General features: G+C 33.5%; 1 protein-coding gene and 1 non-coding gene across 2 annotated transcripts; one reads left to right on the top strand and one right to left on the bottom strand.

Moving 5' to 3' along the window:
* Positions 1 to 32: 32 nt before the first annotated feature.
* Positions 33 to 823, bottom strand: LOC139841325 (uncharacterized). Its single transcript, XM_071831548.1, has 2 exons — positions 424 to 823; positions 33 to 310 (listed from the first exon to the last, which is right to left on the bottom strand). The coding sequence occupies exons 1-2, from the start codon at positions 821 to 823 to the stop codon at positions 33 to 35; spliced, it is 678 nt and encodes a 225-aa protein (XP_071687649.1).
* Positions 824 to 14,629: 13,806 nt separating this feature from the next.
* On the top strand, positions 14,630 to 14,736 carry LOC139846038 (small nucleolar RNA R71). The gene has a single exon (XR_011758785.1). It is a non-coding gene; the product is annotated as a small nucleolar RNA R71 (small nucleolar RNA).
* Positions 14,737 to 21,006: the final 6,270 nt, after the last annotated feature.

Below are 21,006 nucleotides of genomic sequence, written 5' to 3'. Positions count from 1 at the left end.
TCAATCTTGTACTCTACCTCTCTTACTGGCGGTTAGCCCGATAATTCATCAGGAAATACTTCTGGGAATTCGAACACTATCGGGATATCGGACACAAATTTCTTCTCTTTCTTTGCATCGATTACATATGCTAGAAACGAATCACATCCTGTGGCTAACGATTTCTTAGCTTTCATCATTGAAATTAACGGACAATTAAACCTGCCCCGTTCACCTCGGGCCACAACACGTGTCTCATCGGCCAAAGGAAAATAAATTATTTTCTTATCACATTTTATACTTGCTTTATGGCGGCTTAACCAATCCATACCTAATACGACATCAAAGCTCGGTATAGGCATAACAAGACAAGTCATAGGGAATTCACTCCCATCTATTTCGATGGTTACTCCGACATAGAGGTTGTGACTAGGACCGTTCTACCATCACCCACTTCTATTCTTATAGGTTCAGATAATACGTTGATAGGAAATTTCAACTTATCACATAATGTAACAGACATAAAAGAGCGATTCGCTCCACAATCAAATAACACACGAGCCGGCGAAGAATTTATTAGAAACATACCGGTAATCACATCGTCAGTTTCAGTAGCTGTATCAACCGATATGTAAAAGGCTCTTGCTTCAGGTGGTGGAGGATTCTTTCGCTTCTGTCCAGTTGAAGAAGCAGGGGATCCTCCGACTGACGATGTCCTTGCTCCTGACCCTACCCCAGAACTCATCTTTCTCGCAGATGGACAATCAACTGATCTGTGCCCTGATTTATGGCAATTCCAGCAAACATTTTCTTTGAATGAGCAAGCCTGAATATCATGATCCATTACTCCGCACCGCATGCACCTCTTTGTCAAATTAGTACAAGGACCCGCATGAGTCGATTTACAACCATTGCACCACACCCTCTGGTTCGAACTACTACCACTTTCAGAAAATCTTCCCTTTTATTGACCACCATGAGACTTCTTTGATTTAAAACTACCTTTACTTGACGCTTGCTTGGGTTGCGTCACTGGTTCGTTTTGACTCTCTTTGGCCGCCTTAGTACCTCCTTCCACCATTTTGGCTATGGTAAAGGCTTTAGGTAACGAAGGTACCATTCTTACCAATGATCTGTATTCTGCCAAGATCATTTCCACAAACTGATCCATCTTAGAATGTTCATCAGGAAGCCACTGTTGTACAAACCGTCGAAAAATAAACCGTCGAAAAACAAACCGTCAAAAAATAATAAAAAGAAAGTAAAGCGTCGAAACTTAAAAGTCTTAAAACAAAAAATTAAAACTTGCGTCTAGAAGTATTAAAGCTTAAAGGAATTCTATATCCAAAATGGCAATTACTTAAAAAGGCACTAAAATCTATTAAATAATAAAGCGATAAGCAACGTCGTAAAATTCAAAAGCGTCTAAATCTTAATCTAAAGAAAAAGCACTTAAGGGATTTTACGACAAAGCCTAAAAATCTAGGAATATAAAATAACTACGGCAAAAAGTAAATTTAAAATTAATTACGAACGATAAAAATACAAATTACAAATTAAAAGATTAAAATATACGATTTATAAAAAGAGAAAAAAATGATAAAATTACTTATTTTTATAAAAATATTATTTTTATATTATTATTTTATAAAAGTATTAATAAAACTTATTAAACTTAATAAAACTAATTAAAACTAAAAATAAAACTAAATTAAACTATTATTTAACAAAACCCTAATTAACTAATTAATTAATAATAATAATAAATAAAACCTAACCCTAATCCGTACCAGCTGAGGATTCAGACCTGTCAAATCACCTCATGCGACCGCATGAGGTTTCTTTGTTCTGGCCATGCAATCGCATGGCTTCGAGTTCCAGGCCAGATTGTTTGGGCTGCTATAGTACCAGGCCCGTTTTCAGTTTTACTTATTTTTTTTATATTTATATTCTGTTTTTAATTTATAGAAAATAAAATAAAACTTATATTTAAAAAAAATACTTATTAGTTTTTGTAAATTAATAACTTTTTAATTTAAACACATAAAAATATAGAGATATATACTTTTTTATATGTTTTTGCATTTTTGATATTCAAAACTTATATAAAAATATTTTTACAAAAATAACTTAAAAACTAAATTTTTTTTTATAGCGTTTCGCTTTCGGATTCCCCGGCAGCAGCATCAAAAATAGTTGATGTGTGCGAGGGGTAGTACAAAATAGATTATATTTTACTACGAAATACTATTAAATACGATACAATTTTACACAAGTTATTTATTTATTTATAGAATGGATATACTTAAACCTTGCTACAACACTTATAGGCAGTGTATCTAATCGTAGAGTAGTGTAGTTTTTAGTAAATTCGGTTCGTTCCACAGGGAGCTGGCTAAGTTTAACGTTATATTTATTTTAAGCTATATTTGTATAAAAATATATATAAGTAATATTATTATTATTATAAAGGGGGTTTTACTATTTAATGACCGGTTTGTCGATTTTAGAACTTAAATCACAATTAAAAATTAATGTAAAATATTAAATATAAATATGACTTAATTTAAAGCGTAAAGTAAATGAAGATAATTAAAAGTGCGGTAAAATAAAAATACAATAATTAAAAGTGCAATACTTTAAAGTACGATAAATAAAATGACAATAAATAAAAGTGCGATGAGATATAAAATAAAGGAATTATGCTTATTTAAACTTCCGTAATCATGATGTTTGACGTGTTGATTTTAATTTATTATCATGGGTTAATTGTCCTTTGTCCTGGATTATTTGATATGTCCATCTGGTTTTGTCCATAATAGTCCATCGGTCATAATAATAAAGTGCGAGAGTCTTCGCCAAATTAACCTTATACCCGAAGTCAAATATTCCAACTAATTGGGGATTGAAACTGTAACAAGGTCTTAATACTTTGTTTAATGAATACACCAGGTTATCGACTGCGTGTAATCCAAGGTTTTAATACTTTGTTAACAATTACACCAATTACCCTTGAATGTAATCCACCCCTGTTTTAATGAATCCAGTGACTATTAATCTATCTCTTTGTCCGGTCAAATGAATAATTATTAGTATTCATAAATATCCTGCCCACCGTACCCAGTCAGGCATATGTGGTTATATATAGATACGTCAAATTGTAAATCTCTATATTAAATCAATGAGATATCATTTAATTAATATAAAGCCCATTAATAGCCCATAGTCCAATTTTCACAAGTGTCGGTCTTTTGTCCAAACCCCAATTATGGTCCAAAGCCCAATAACCCCGTCTTTAATATTTAGTCCCACGTCACGATTACTTCGGCTTAAATAAGCATAATAATAACTTAGCTACGAGACTTTAATGTAAAAAGGTTGAACATAACTTACAATGAGTATTAATCGCGTAGCGTTACACGGATAGAGTTTCGACTTACAAAACCTTAAAACATTCGACACTATAACCTTATTATTATTATTAACTTAATATTAATATTAAAATTATAATTATAAAATATAAATATAAATATATTGAGAGAGAGTAAGAGATCAGTGATGAAGGTGTACTCCTCTCGTCCGAATTCGATTGCTATTTATAGATGTGGCCAGGTTCTGGGTGCCATGCGATCGCATGGGAATAAGGCACCCAGGCCATGCGATCACATGGACAGGCTGTCCAGCTGCAAATGGTTCCAAAACGTGGGCTGCTGCGATTTATTTAATATATAATATAATATATATAATTTTATATAATTATATATATTATATTATATTCTTGTGTATCGTTGACATGTAATTTTAGGTCCGTTGCATCGCGCGTTGATACTCGGTTCAGGTCCCGGTTCCGGATTTTCGAACGTCCTTTCGTACAATTTAATATCTTGTACTTTGCATTTTGCGGCTTGTACTCTTGTCATTTTTAGATGTTTCTCATCAATAAATTGAACCACTTGGATTGTAACTTGTACTTTTTAGCTTTTTGGTCATTTGCATCTTCAAATCGTCGAATCTGTCTTTTGTCTTCACCTTTTATTATTTAAACGAATATTACTTGAGAATATAACAATTGCAACTAAAAGCTTGTCTTTCTAGAAGGATAATGCTATAAAATATATGTTCGTTTTTAGCATTATCAAATATTCCCACACTTGAGCGTTGCTTGTCCTTAAGCAATATAGAACTTGAATAAAACTTTACTAGAATCACTTCTTTATTCTTCACACTTTGTACATCAGTGATTTTTATACGGTGGTATGAACAATGATAGTAACATTGTGGTTTACAATCCCACATGAATATGAAAATTTAGATCCTTTAGAAAATTGGATCTTTATGAAAACATTTGATCTTTTGAAAATTCAATCTAGTTTTTACCCTAAATAAGTTTTTCGGAATAACCCTTCACCGGTGTTTGCAAAATATTTTTTTGGGTTTTGTGGGTTTCAGATTTGAAAATTTTAGCTCAAAACTTATGGTTTTGTGTCACCTACTTGCTAACCTTGTATTAGGAAAGCAACACGTCCAGTATACTTGCTCCGTATATTACCTTTCGGTAAACTACCATCCGGTTGTAAAGGAAAGGGTTGAACAAGCAACTGTTAAGGCGATGTCTAATGACATGCAGATGACCATGGTCCAAAAACGTGTCGGATGCAATTACTATCCTTTGTAGGAGCAATAGCAAAGTTCACCCTATAATTTTTCGGTCTGGCACAAGGTCCTGCCTTCGACCATGCTATACAACCACCGTTCTTACAGTTGACACCCGATTTGGTTCAGGTGACCTAATGAATTTCGATGAATTCTTAGGATTTTACGTTCAATGGTAATGAACGCATTGAAAATGGGTTTTCAGAAAACAAATCGGTTTATAATTTTGATCAAAATATTTTCTCGTTCATGCTCGAGTTTAGATATCATCGAATTCCATGAGTTTGTAATTCTCAATCTTTTAAAGTCAATCTCAAGGATTGAGTAATATCAGGCTTAAAAGCTTATTTTTGATTTTTAAGGAGATTATCCTTTCTGGAGATCTGATTCATTAGTCGTATAAGCTAATTTGCACGGTGCCTCCCCATTGTACGAGACAGATCCTCTCATAGTTAGGATAAGTCTGACCACTTGGCGACCCTGTTTGATGCTGAGGTCCGTGGATTTCCACCTGATTTTCGAGAAAATTTTTCAAGGTTTTTCGTAGACTCTACAACTGGTCTGGACGACAACTTTCTGACCGAAATCAAGAAGTGCGTGTCTTTTTCTCGGAAGACTTTACTTCCTTTTACATTCCATTTATATTACAATAAACTGGGTAAAATTGATTAATATCGTCTAAAACAAAAGTATCTTCAATTATTTGTACAAAAATATGTGATATATGTTCTAAATAACTTGGTAAATTTTTCCCACACTTGGCTTTTATTTTTATTTCTTTGCCTTTTTATTCTCTTCTATTCCATTTTAAATGAATTCAAGCGTTTTAGGTTGTTTCTCAATTTATGTCCTTTCCGAGGTAACAATAATTTCAGTGTTAACACCTAGTTTTATCGTTCTTAAATATGTATAAACATGATTTTGAGTTCATTTATTTGAAATTTTTTTAAATATTTTACTAGAAGTTGGTAGTCAGTATATAAGACTAGGGCTGTTCTTTATTATCAGAGAGCACTAGATTCTAATACAACTACTGCTTTACTAGTAATTTAACGGTGGCTATTAAACCAAGTGTATAAGTCAAATGTTTAAAACGAAAGAATTTAATCCCTTCCCACACTTAAGATCTTGCAATGCCTCATTTGCAAGAAATCAGTAACAATTTAAATTATTGAGGGTGATTAGCGTAGAAAAATGATTAAATTTTACCAAAGTTTCCAAACATATTGTTATTTGTTTGAATGATAAATGGTGCACATCATTTTTTCATTTCTGTAGTTGTTATTTCACATATATTTTGCATCTTGTTGTCAAAATTAACAGCTTTTGCTGAACTTAATGACAGTCTTTGAAAGTGCGTTGTTTTACCCTGTTGTGTACAATTCACAATATACATACAATACAAATATAAACATGCATGGTAATTTGAAATGAGACTTAATATCCCACTTTCAAATTATAAATATGAAATATTAGTACAAAATAATAAAAATGTTAAAAATTACATAAAAATATCAAAATATTATATGTTTAAACATAAAAATGATAAAAAATAAGAAATCACCAATGGAACTGTATCAATCTGGATATGGATTCTAGTTCATGTCATCGCTCGGGTTCCATGGCTGGTGATAGGTGTTCTGATAGGCTTGGTTGGGGTCGTACAGGTTAAAGGGTGGTCGTATATGAGGCTGATGTGGTGGATAGTAAGCAGGTCGAGTCGGGATGTAGTTATGTGGTACCTGATATGATAGCTGGCTCATGATTTGGTGCTGATGAACTACCCAACTATCATGCTGGCGTCGTCTAGATTGCTCATACTCATCTGCGGCTCTCCATTCCTCATACCGACGATGCCTAGCATGGTTATTCATTTCCACCTCATCTATATGCTGATAAGCATCAGTATAACTATCCCTAATGACATTCCTAATGTCATCTGCTTCCCCCATCTCCTCATCCGAACCCCTCTCTACCTATGGATGGGTGCCATGATATGGTAGTGGCCTATTGTGTCTTCGAGTTAGTACATTTGCACCTTGATAAACAGATAGACCTATAGTCTCGGCTTGTCCCTCAATCTCGACCATTGGACCCCTTCGATATTTATCTACACCTAAATACTCTCTAATGAGAGTAACAAAAATGCCTCCTCCTATTATTCCCCCCTCCTGTATACCTTCCACCATTTTGGACAGATAATAACCAATACAGTAGGGGATATTAACAAAGCCTCTAGGTTCTCGAATGCACTTGAGGTAGAATAAATCGTTTAGGGTCATTTTCTCCTTGTTTCTACCTCTTTGTGTAATCGAGTTCGATAAAAATCTATGTATAATGCGAAGCTCTACTCTATTAATATCTAAATAGGAGTGTCTTCCACCCCGCCTAAACTCATTAAAGTTTGACATACGCCTCCATATGGCATTAGCGTCAAAATCTCTATCTACCCTCTCACCTTCATGAATCAAAGCTGTACAATCAGGTGATCATAATTCAGCGGGGGTGTAAATCTGTAAAGCCCTAGCCATGTCTAGCATGGACATCTTGTACATCCTACCTCCAAGTAAAAATCTAAGAAAGCTCATATCTTCTAAATTATCTACATCCTTATTTAATGCTATAGTACTCATTAATTCAACACACCACTCCTTATATACAGGCCTACGAGTGGTAAACAAACGTTCCCAATCAGGAAAAGAAGAGTTCACATACCTTTGGATTAGTAACAGCCTAATTGAGTTAGCTAGGTTGACTTCTTCCAAAGGTCCCCAATCTATCTCCCTTGGCACCTCGACATTTTTGGTGTAAAGCTTAAATTTGTTACTTTAGTACGTCGGGTAATCTATCCAGTTTCGCTCAAATCTCAGATTGGGATGTAATTCCTGTTCATGAACTCTTGAGTTTATTATTAACTGATGAAGCGGAAATTGTACGTAGGCAGTAAAAAAGTGTAGATTCGGTTCATAATATGGTAGGTGTTAATCATAGTGATGTTGTTCAGGTTGTGGTTCCGGTTGTGGTTCTTGATCTGGTTCTTGTTCAGGTTGTTGTGAAGACGAACCACCACCATCAGTGTTTGTAAATTTTTGCAAAACACATTAAACACAAAATTTTGTGCATCCAAATATGCATTAGTGTTAGCAAAATAACAAATTAAAACAATTACAATAACATGTTTAATCCATATTAACTTATACACATTTTCATCATTTTAACAATTCTACATTTTTTTAAATAAGCATATATGAAAATGTATGCAATGTTCATAAGTATTCATCTCAAATAACATGTTAAAATAACCATTACTAGCAATTAAACAAGTTTCAAATGGCAATTATATCAAATTAATCAAGTTCATGAATTTTAGACTTAAAAAATCCACTTTGATGTTCAAAAATCATGTTTAGGATCAAAGTTTTGATCATTTAGTAACCTAAACATGTTACACTACTTAATTTAGCAATAATTCATAACAAAAATCGGTCATAACCTATTTATATCAAAAAGCCCCAAATTGCTCAACAACACAAACCCTAGATTTCTAAAAATTTTGAAGTTTAAGGCTTCAAATCATGTCAAATAGCATCAATCTAGGTTATACAAGCATAATATACTAACAATTTAACTCTAATTAAGCTAGAAATCATCAAACTAAGATTATTGCAATTAATTGTAATTATCAGTAAAATTGGGAAATTTAAGAGTTTAGGGGTGAAATTTCTACCTTTTTCTTTTCAAATCCAAGAAAAGGCATGATTATAGCGGATTGTAGCACGAAATTTGGTGAATTTTGGTGAAAAAAATGGTGAAATATGAGATGGTTTTGGAGTGTGTTCATGTATTTGTTTGTGTATTGTGAGGAGACAGAAGCAGATCGATGAGTTTTATGAATCTGACCAGTCCAGGGTTCCCATGCGATCGCATGGGTTCCCAATGCAAACCCCATGTGATCGCATGGGGTACAGGTTTTTTTTTTTTTATTTTTTTTTTAAGTTTTTGGCATACTTTAGATCATCAAAATTAAAAATAATGATGATAAAATTTCTCGTCCCGCCCTCGGGTAAAGCAATTTCGGTTCAACGACCTAGTCTTCAATGCACGAAGAATTTTAGAAATCAATTTTTTAACTTAATGAAATAAAGTAATTTTTGTTTTTAAATTCACACCAAACTTAAATTTAAAAATTGCATATTAATAAAAGTTCATATAAATATTATTAATATTTATATACATTAGTTTTACAAACTTATATTTAAAAATAATATAGTTATACAGTAATTTAGAAAACAAGGTAAAAATAAAAAACTTTTTGGTCTTTTATCCCATTTTAATCAATCAAATATTAACAAAAATACACGTCCCTCTTTTGAGTAAAGTAATTTCGGTTATATTACCTAATTTTACTCATGACGAATTTTTAAAATATTTTGGATTGATTGATTAAAGATATTTATACATTATGAATAAACGGTAAATTTCACAGTGATGAATAAATTTTTGTATGATATCAATAATTTCGGTTTATTATACCTAATTTTATTGAATATCAATTTAATACTTTATAGAGAACGATTCAGCATTTATTATCAAAAGGTTAAAAGCAATAAATAAAAATAAAATAAAAACTGTACATACTTACCTATGAGATAAAATTCTCAGAGACCTGCTTTAGTCGACTCATAGGAGAGTCGTTCGATTTGGTTTTCCATTGCTACATAAGCGTAACCTCAATTTTTCAACAACTTTTCTTCTAAACATATGAACGGTCCTTCTCTGCATAGAGTAACGAATTCAGAATTGGAATGTGTTTGATTGTTCGAACATTTCCCTTAGTGTGACCATTTTCTGCATTTATGACATCTTTCAAGGTGTCGTGCTCTTCTTTTTGTTGTGGATTTTGATTTTTCTTTACCAAAATGTATCTTATTATGATCTTTCCTGAGTTATTTCCTTACTTCGTCAATTTTTCCTCTTATGAATAATACCAGTTCACTTGAGAATGTGTTATTATTACGTTTAGTAATCATAGCGTGTAGTAGTAGACCATGGTTTAAATCAAAGGAATTCTTCATCTCGTAAAACCTAAAAACACAAAAATTCAGAATGGAGGGAGAAGACTAGTTCTTTAGGGTCTGCTAGGGAAAGACCATTCGGATTCCATTCTCGAGAACTACACGAAAACAGAAAATCTAACTCTAGACAACATTATATTATCCTTAAAATATTTGATTCTCCCCACACTTAGTTAGCTGTGGTATCGAAATTGTGATTAACTTCATTATCAACTTCCATCGGATCATGTATGTAATGTTTAACTCTGTGACCATTAACTTTACATTCAATCCCATTTGAATTTATTAACTCTATTGTTCCGTATGGGAAAACTCTTTTAACTATGAATGGTCCAGACCATTTTGATTTCAATTTTCCAGGAAATAACTTGAATTGTGAATTGAAAAGAAGAACTCTGTCTCCTTCCTTAAATTCTTTTGAACTTCTGATTCTTTTATCACGCCATTTCTTCGTTCTTTCCTTATAGATTAACGAATTTTCATATGCATCATGTCTTAATTCTTCTAATTCGTTTAGTTGACTTAATCGTAAACGTCCAGCTTCATGCAAATCAAGATTACACGTCTTCAAAGCCCAAAATGCTTTGTGCTTAATTTCTACTGGAAGGTGACATGCTTTTCCGTAAACGAGTTTAAAATGTGTGGTTCCAATTGGAGTTTTGAAGGCTGTTCTAAAAGCCCAGAGTGCATCCTCCAATTTCATGGACCATTCATTTGGATTTGATCCTACAGTTTTCTCTAGAATACATTTTTTAACTCGGTTGGTATTTTCAACTTGCCTACTTGTTTGTGGATGATAAGCGGTTGAGATTTTATGAGTTACTCCATATCTTTTGAGAACTTTCTCAAGTTGATTATTACAAAAATGAGTACCCCGATCACTTATTAAAGCTTTCGGTGTTCTGAACCTTGCAAAAAGACGTTTTAAGAAGTTGACTACAACTCGTGCATCGTTAATCAATGGCAACGAGAATGTAGAGATTATTATGAGATTTTGGAAATGGACTCATAAAGTCAATACCCCAAACGTCAAATACTTCACATACTTGAATGACATTTTGTGGCATTTTATCACGTTGACTTATTTTCCGGCCCTTTGACATGCATCATAGGATTTACAAAGAAGGTGTGCGTCTTTGAAAATTGTAGGCCAATAGAATCCAGCGTCGTAAACTTTCCTTGCTGTGAGTTGAGACCCATAATGCCCTCCTGTTGGTCCTGTGTGATAATGGTTTAAGATTTGACTAGATTCATCTCCGAATACACATCGGCGTATTATTCCATCATGACATCTTTTGAATAAATGTGGATCTTCCCAAAAATAGTGTTTTATATCACTAAATAATTTCTTTCGTTTTTGGTACGACAACCCTTTTTCAAGGAATCCACATACTAAGTAGTTTGCAAAGTCTGCAAACCATGGAATTTCACTATAGTCGATCTTCAAAAGATATTCATCAGGAAAGTTATCTTGTATGGTCGATTCATTTAGAACTTCTAATTCAGGATTTTCAAGGCGAGAAAGATGATCAGCTGCGAGATTTTATGCTCCCTTTTTGTCTCGGATTTCAATATCGAACTCTTGTAAGAGTAAGATCCAATGGATTAATCGTAGTTTGGCATCTTGTTTTGAAAATAGGTATCTAAGAGCAGAATGGTCAGTATAGACCACCGTTTTTGCTAGAACGAGATATGAACGAAAATTGTCAAAAGCAATGACAATAGCAAGGAGTTCTTTTTCAGTAGTTGTGTAATTCGTTTGTGCTCCATGTAATGTCTTACTAGCGTAATAAATAGGTTGAAATCGTTTTTCAATCATTTGTCCTAAAATGGCTCCCATTGCAAAATCACTTGCATCGCACATGAGTTCAAATGGAAGATTCCAATTTGGAGTTATCATGATCGGCGCATTAGTGAGTTTTTCTTTAAGAATATTAAAAGATTTGATGCATTCATCTGAAAAGATGAATGGGGCATCTTTTTCTAAGAGTTTATTCATAGGAGTGCCAATTTTAGAGAAGTCTTTTATGAAACGTCGGTAAAAATTGGCATGCCCTAGAAAACTTCTAACTCCTCTAACATTGGTGGGATGTAGAAGCTTAGCAATTACTTCTACTTTAGCTCTATCCACTTCAATTCCTTCTTTTGAAATTTTATGACTAAGAACGATGCCTTCTTTAACCATGAAATGGCATTTTTCCCAGTTAAGTACTAGATTTGATTGCTCGCATCTAATAAGTATTCGTTCAAGATTAACTAGACATGATTCAAAAGTATCACCGAAGACTGAAAAGTCATCCATGAAAACTTCCATGTATTCCTCTATCATGTCGTGAAAAATCGCCATCATGCACCTTTGAAAAATTGCCGTCATCCATGAAAACTTCCATGACATGCGTTTGTAAGCAAAAGTACCATAAGGGCACCTGAAGGTGGTTTTTTTTTTGGGTCCTCGGGTGCGATTGGAATTTGAAAGTATCCGGAGAAACCGTCAAGAAAACAATAGTAACTATTCCAAGCTAACCTTTCCAACATTTGATCAATGAAAGGTAAGGGAAAGTGATCATTTCTGGTGGCGTCATTTAATTTTCTATAATCAATACAAACACACCTTCCTGTTACAGTCCTGGTGGGAATAAGCTCATCTTTTTCATTTGTGATGACAGTCATGCCACCCTTCTTAGGTACACATTGAACAGGGCTTACCCATGGACTATCAGAGATTGGATAAATTAAACCAGCATCGAGCAGTTTAATAATTTCTTTCTTAACAACATCTTGCATATTAGAATTTAGTCTTCGTTGTCGTTGCACATATGTTTTATGACCTTCTTTCATAAGGATTTTATGTGTGCAATACAAAGGACTTATGCCTTTAATGTCATAAATCTTCCATGCAATAGCTGGTTTATGAGTTTTTAGCACAGAAATGAGTTGAGATTTTTCATTTTCCGTAAGAGAAGACGATATTATTACAGGTAATTCAGATTCACCATGTAAATAAGCGTATTTCAAATGGTTTGGAAGTGGCTTTAACTCTAATATCGGAGGTTCTTCTATCGATGATTTGTATCGATATCTGTCTTCTTCTTTTAACATTTGAAGTTCTTCTTTTTTGGTTCGTATTCATTTGCCATAAGTGTAGCTAACATTTCAGCTTTGTCAATTGGTTCAGTTCCTTCTCCTAAAGAACATTCTCCTGCTCCTTGTAATTCTACAAATTCTTGTAATAATTCTGCTTGTGAATCTATAGTTGAACATAATAACATGTATCATCTGCAGATTGCGGTTGTTGTATGGCTCTATGAACAGAAAAGGTAACACTCTCGTCCTCTATACTTAGGGTCATTTTCTTACCAAACACGTCTATTATTGCTTTAGCCGTGTTTAAGAATGGTCTTCCTAATATGAGAGGAACTCGAGAATCTTCTTCTATGTCTAGAATAACAAAGTCTACTGGAAATACTAAATTACCAACTTTAACTAGCGTGTTCTCCATTATCCCTCTAGGATATTTTACTGATCGATCGGCTAGTTGTATGTTTATTCGTGTTTGTTTCAATTTTCTGAGGTCTAGTTTAGCTATAATGAATATGGCATTAAATTTTTACTAGAACCTAAGTCTGCCAATGTTTCTATTGAATTACGACTACCCAGAAAACATGGAATTGTGAAACTTTCTGGATCTGATAATTTTTCTGGTAGTTTATTCAACAGCACTGCAGAACAATTAGCATTCATAGTAACAGCCGAGAGTTCTTCCATTTTCTTTCTATTTGTGGTTAGATCTTTTAGGAATTTAGCATATCTTGGCATTCCTGAAATCACATCAATGAAAGGAAGATTTACATTTATTTGTTTAAACATATCCAAGAATTTGGATTGCTCGGCTTCAAGTCTTTCTTTTCTCATTTTACTCAGGTAAGGAAGTGGTGGTTGGTATGGTTTAACATAAGGCTTTTCCTTAACTGTGTTATTTTCATTGTCCTTTTCAACTACAGGTTCTTTTTCCTTATCTTGCTCAGATTGTGGTTCCTGTGTAGTAGGAATAGAGTCATCAGAAATTACAGTTATTTCAGGTGGTTTAAGTGTTATACCACTTCTTGTGGTAATGGCTTTAGCTGTTTCATTTCGGAGGTTAGCATTTGTATCACTAGGTAGACTTCCCGGTTTTCTTTCACCAATTAACCTTGCTAGGTTACTCACTTCTTGTTCCAGATTTTGGATTGAAGCTTGTTGATTTCTAAATGATTGAGCATTTTGTTCATTAGTTTGTTTATGAGATGTGAAAAATTGAGTTTGAGATTCAACTAGCTTCGACATCATATCTTCTAAATTTGGCTTTTTTATCATCGGTTTGTGGTGGTTTATTTGGAAAAATAGGTCTTTGCTGATTGTAAGTATTATTAGATACTTATTGATTGCTAGGACCTTGTTGGTTGTTGTATGAAACATTTCAGTTATAATTCTAATTTTGATTGTAGTTTGGTCTTGGCGGTTGATAATTATTTTGATAATTATTTCCAGGCCTTTGGTTCATGTATGAAACATTCTCTCCTTGTTCCATTGTTTGTTCAATACTGAGACAATCTTTTGTCAAATGTGGTCCTCCATACTACTCACAACTAATTCGTATTGCGTGAATATCTTTAGTCATCTTCTCCATTCGTCTCTCGAAAGCATCTAACTTTGCAAAAATGGAATCAAAGTCATGGCTAGAATCGGCTCTAGCCGCTTTAGATGATCGAAGAATATCTTTTTCTTAGTGCCACTCATGTGAGTGTGATGCTGTGTTATCAATAATTTTGTTAGCTTCTGTTGCGGTTTTCTTCATAATGGAACCACCAGCTGCTGTGTCAATGTCTTTTCTTGTAGTAACATCGCATTTTTGGTAGAATATTTGTACTATTTGATAAGTGTCTAAACCGTGTTGAGGACATCCTCTCAACAATTTTTCGAATCTTGTCCACGCCTCATATAATGTTACATTTGGATTTTGTGTGAACGTAACAATTTCTCCTTGAAGTCTCACGGCTTTAGATGCCGGAAGGAATCTTTTAAGAAATTTCTCAACTAAAACATCCCATGTATCAATCGCTCCTTCAGGTAACGATTCTAACCAATCTTTGGCTTCTCCCTTTAAAGTCCAGGGAAAATAACATGAGATAGATCTGTTCATCCTCAATTTCTTTGATTTTAAATAGAGTACAGATCCTATTAAAGGTTCGAAAATGTTAGTTTGGATCTTCTTTTGGCGTACCACTAAATTGGCATTGATTAGTTACCATGTGTAGGATTTGTCCTTTGATTTCATAATCTGGCGCATTAATGTCTGGTTGAGTAATGGCATGACCTTGGCCAGTGCGTGTAGCTCTCATTCGATCTTCCATACTTAGAGGTTCCTGATTTTCCATGATTGAATTTGTTGAATCTGAATCACTAGAGGATTCTGATTTAATGGTTTCTTCCTCGACAATCTCTGTTGAATGATTTGTGGTTCAGGAGGAATGATTAGTGGTTCAGATCTTTGAATCATCCTTGAATATCCTCCGGGTTCTCAATTGTGAGGTCGGGTTCAAAAATGGATTATCGGAAATTTGAATTGGAGTACTCGGTCGACTAGATGATGGTTCTAAAGAAAAATCAATGGCGACAATATTGGCTAGATGTCTTGATCGAGTTACAGGAGGTGAACGTATGAAAGGTGGTGAACGTTTTGCTCGGTGCATTCACTGAATATCCTATTAGTTATAAAGATAAAAATTATATAAGTTATCAAATTAATAGACTTTTCTGATTTTGCCCACATTTCGAATAGCCAATAGATGCAGCAGGTAGCCAGGACCCTTTAAATCGGAAGCCCAAAACTCACCACTAACAAATCCAACTATTACTACGAACCAGAATATTTTGAATGTCTATCAATTTAACCGCTTAAAATAATTTTTTCGTCGAAATTTAAAGAAGATAAAGAAAATTCTATGTCCTAAAAACTAGAGCGTAGAAGTGAGAAAGAAACAGCGCGTCGAAAAATAAGGGGTCGAAAAACAAACGTCAAAAAATAAACCGTCGAAAAATAATAAAATGAAAGTAAAGCGTCGAAACTTAAAAGTCTAAAAACTAAAAATTAAAACTTGCGTCTAGAAGTATTAAAGCTTAAAGGAATTCTATATCCAAAACGACAATTACTTAAAAAGGCACTAAAATCTATTAAATAATAAAGCGATAAGCGACGTCGTAAAATTCTAAAGCGTCTAAATCTTAATCTAAAGAAAAAACACTTAATTGATTTTACAACAAAGCCTAAAAATATAGGAATATAAAATAACTACGGAAAAAACTAAGTTTAAAACTAATTACGAACGATAAAAATACAAATTACAAATTAAAAGATTAAAATATAAAATTTATAAAAAGAGACAAGAAATGATAAAATTACTTATTTTTATAAAAATATTATTTTTATATTATTATTTTATAAAAGTATTAATAAAACTAATTAAAACTAAAAATAAAACTAAAACTAAATTAAACTATTATTTAACAAAACCCTAATTAACTAATTAATTAATAATAATAATAAATAAAACCTAACCCTAATCCGTACCAGCTGAGGATTCAGACCGGTCAAATCACCTCATGCGACCGCATGAGGTTTCTTTGTTCTGGCCATCCGATCGCATGGCTTCGGGTTCCAGGCCAGATTGTTTGGGCTGCTACAGTACCAGGCCCGTTTTCTGTTTTAATTAATTTTTTTTTATTTTTATATTCTGTTTTTAATTTATAGAAAATAAAATAAAACTTATATTTAAAAAAAAAATACTTATTAGTTTTTGTAAATTAAGAACTTTTTAATTTAAACACTTAAAAATATAGAGATATATACTTTTTTATATGTTTTTGTATATTTGACATTCAAAACTTATATAAAAATATTTTTATAAAAATAACTTAAAAACTAATTTTTTTTATAGCGTTTCGCTTTCGGATTCCCCGGCAGCGGCGCCAAAAATACTTGATGTGTGCGAGGGGTAGTACGAAATAGATTATATTTTACTACGAAATACTATTAAATACGACACAATTTTACACAAGTTATTTATTTATTTATAGAATGGATATACCTAAACCTTGCTACAACACTTATAGGCAGTGTACCTAATCGTAGAGTAGTGTAGTTTTTAGTAAGTTCGGTTCGTTCCACAGGGAGCTGGCTAAGTTTAACGCTATATTTATTTTAACCTATATTTAGATAAAAATATATATATATATATATATATATATATATATATATATATATATATATATATATATATATATATATATATATATATATATATATATATATATATATATATATATATATATATATATATATATATAAGTAATATTATTATTATTATAAAGGGGGGTTTTACCGTTTAATGACCGGTTTGTCGATTTTAGAACTTAAATCACACTTAAAACCTAATGTAAAATATTAAATATAAATATGACTTAATTTAAAGCGTAAAGTAAATGACGATAATTAAAAGTGCGGTAAAATAAAAGTACGATAATTAAAAGTGCAATACTTTAAAGTACGATAAGTAAAATGACAATAAATAAAAGTGCGATGAGATATAAAATAAAGGAATTATGCTTGTTTAAACTTCCGTAATCATGATGTTTGACGTGTTGATTTTAATTTATTACCATGGGTTAATTGTCCTTTGTCCTGGATTATTTGATATGTCCATCTGGTTTTGTCCGTAATAGTCCATCGGTCATAATTATAAAGTGCGAGAGTCTTCGCCAAATTAACCTTATACCCAAAGTCAAATATTCCAATTAATTCAGGATTCAAACTGTAAAAAGGTCTTAATACTTTGTTTAATGAATACACCAGGTTATCGACTGCGTGTAATCCAAGATTTTAATACTTTGTTAACAATTACACCAATTACCCTTGAATGTAATCCACCCCTATTTTAATGAGTCCAGTGACTATTAATCCATCCCCGTGTTCGGTCAAATGAATAATTATTAGTATTCATAAATATCTCGCCCACCGTACCCAGTCAAGCGTATGTGGTTATATATATATACGTCAAATTGTAAATCTCTATATTAAATCAACGATATATCATTTAATTAATATAAAGCCCCTTAATAGCCCATAGTCCAATTTCCACAAGTGTCGGTCTTTTGTCCAAACCCCAATTATGGACCAAAGCACAATAACCCCGTCTTTAATATTTAGTCCAACATCACGATTACTTCGGCTTAAATAAGCATAATAATAACTTAGCTACGAGACATTAATGTAAAAATGTTGAACATAACTTACAATGAGTATTAATAGCGTAGCGTTACACGGATAGAGTTTCGACTTACAAAACCTTAAAACATTCGACACTATAACATTATTATTTTTATTAACTTAATATTAAAATTATAATTATAAAATATAAATATAAATATATTGAGAGAGAGTAAGAGATCAGTGATGAAGGTGTACTCCTCTCGTCCGAATTCGATTGCTATTTATAGATGTGGCCAGGTTCTGGGTGCCATGCGATCGCATGGGAATAAGGCACCCAGGCCATGCGATTGCATGGACAGGCTGTCCAGCTCCAAATGGTTCCAAAACGTGGGCTGCTGCGATTTATTTAATATATAATATATATAATTTTATATAATTATATATATTATATTATATTCTTGTGCATCGTTGACTTGTAATTTTAGGTCCGTTGCGTCGCGCGTTGATACTCGGTTCAGGTCCCGGTTCCGGATTATCAAACGTCCTTTCGTACAATTTAATATCTTGTACTTTGCGTTTTGCGGCTTGTACTCTTGTCATTTTTAGACGTTTCTCATCAATAAATTGAACCACTTGGATTGCAACTTGTACTTTTTAGCTTTTTGGTCGTTTGCATCTTCAAATCGTCGAATCTGTCTTTTGTCTTCACCTTTTATTATTTAAACGAATATTACTTGAAAATAGAACAATTGCAACTAAAAGCTTGTCTTTCTAGAAGGATAACGCTATGAAATATATGTTCGTTTTTTGCATTATCATATGTTATGACGTAATCAGTTATAATGCCGAAACTATATTATGGTTTCTGTATGTTATCAAAATGCTTTCCGATTATGCTTTGAACTCAATCGCTTTTCCAACTAGTAGAACGTAGTTATTGCTCTATTATTGGAAAGTCGCGAACCCTAATTCAGAGTACACTATCTGTGTCACCCCTTGGTAAGAGAAGTCTATCGGATACAACGTGAGTTTCACTGAGGCACACTGGTTGTAGTAAGTCCACCGAGCCTTGGATTCCGACTGAGGACTCTTTCGTAGTGAAACATCTGACTAGACCCCTAGTACATTGTCAGTCCCAGACCATGCTAGTGTAGTCACCAAGCATATAAACTTCGTACGTGCAAGCTGAAGCACAACCGTTGTTGTAAGATGTACCTCTTCTAAGTAAGGCCATGGAACACGGTTGGTGTTGACTAGTACACTTCACCATAACGTGGTCTCAAGCATTGCACCTCGCTTGAGGGATTCTTAGTTAATTAAGGAACTGTTTGTTCGAACACATAAAGGATTGGACCGTTATCATAACCGAACGTATTCATGGAAGTCAGCTTGACTTGGCCATGGTGTTCTTTATAGGTTGAACTCTTTTTAAGGGCCTAACTATCTTTCAAACCAATCACTAACGAAAGCATTAAGATACATCGCGTATCTCGGATATGGAAAACCATGTATTCTGATATACTTAAGAAAGTTTAGACCATTTCGGAATGTTAATACGTCACCCAATCGAGTCGCTCAATTGGATGAGCCGTCTGAACATGTATGCCTGTAGTCAGACTGCACGGGCGTCGGGGGTAAGGGACGTTGCTGTCTATTCAGAATCTTCAAGCCTATCTCATTACCCAGTGACATGTCTTATGACAGGGGCGTTTAGGACTAGTATAGTAAATACAAGGTCACTGCCTATCCATGAGCCAACATTCCATTATATCGGCAAAGTAACTGATGAAATCGTAACATGCACTTGGTTTAGCTTTATCTGAATTACAAATTTTATTGTACTTTACTTTATTTATTTAATCTAGAAAACCCAATATTAGGTAATCATCAACTACTCCTGCACCTTATAATTATCTTAAGTTTAGATATAGGTTCGATTCTACTGATATCCCAAAAATACGACTCTAGGTCATACTTCCCTTACTTATAATAAGGAATAGTAAGATTTAGGCCCCGCTAAATATAAATTTAAAACTAATATCCCCTTTGATAGTCAAAGTTGACGCGTTGCGACCTGACGACATCACACAAATAAAACCGTCCGTTTTTTGCCATATCATTGTGGTGACATGAAAGTTTTTGGCGCCGCTGCCGGGGAACTGGTATCATACAATACTGCTCTCTATCAAACTCATTCATAAACATTTAAGTGGTGTCTAAGAAAGACAATTATACACGAATTTGGTTGTTGGATTTTCTGAACAGTCTCCAATTGTATTGGAACCAAAAGGATCCTGCCTCTTCGTAGTCGGCCTGGCCACTTGGTTTGTTGAATAGTTCGTGCGAAGCTCTGTTATCGAAATACCAGGGAATCAGTAGCAAGAACCAAAAACATATCTATAATTAGGATAATTAGAATACCTTAGAATAGAATACCTTAGACTACCTTAGCTTAGAATACCTTAGACTATCTTAGATCACCTTAGAATTACTATCTTAGATTACCTTAGACTAAATTAGGAACCTAGCTTATCTGTTTAAAATTTAAAACAACAAAAAGAGGCATACCCAGTGTATGACCCAAACCCGATCTAGACCAGGGCCGTTGTTATTTGTATGTGATCCGGACGCCATAATCTCTAAAGCACGCAAGGAAGCAAGAATCAGAAAACAAATGGCGTTACGCGTTACTTTAGCAGAAAACACTAAACCCTCGATTGAAGGTCGATGAGGACCAATCAGATTTCCAGAGATTCAAGGACACTTGTTCGAGTTAAAATATCACATCATACAACTCATCCAAAATGGCTGTAAATTCCATGATTACCGAATGACGATCTTTATTCTCAGCTCGATAAATTCATATCTTTTTCGAATTCCCATAAGCAGCTAGGGATAGGACAAGATATAGTTCGGCTATACTTGTTCCCCTATTCTCTCACTCATCATGCACAAACATGGTTTGAAGGACTGGAAAAAGATACCATCACCTCTTGGACGGAGATGGCTACTAAATTCCTCACCAAATATTTCCCTCCTTCTAAACAAACCAAG

The sequence above is a fragment of the Rutidosis leptorrhynchoides genome, chromosome 4 (genome assembly GCF_046630445.1).
Source record: "Rutidosis leptorrhynchoides isolate AG116_Rl617_1_P2 chromosome 4, CSIRO_AGI_Rlap_v1, whole genome shotgun sequence".
Lineage (NCBI taxonomy): Eukaryota > Viridiplantae > Streptophyta > Magnoliopsida > Asterales > Asteraceae > Rutidosis > Rutidosis leptorrhynchoides.
Note: the sequence above shows the minus strand (reverse complement) of the source record. Positions and strands in the feature narration are given on the sequence as shown.

Coding starts and splice junctions, on each gene's coding strand:
- LOC139841325 (XM_071831548.1), bottom strand. CDS start 823: ATGGATCATGATATTCAGGCTTGCTCATTCAAAGAAAATGTTTGCTGG. Junction 311..423: donor AAGAATAGAAGTGGGTGATG/GTAGAACGGTCC, acceptor ATGTCGTATTAG/GTATGGATTGGTTAAGCCGC.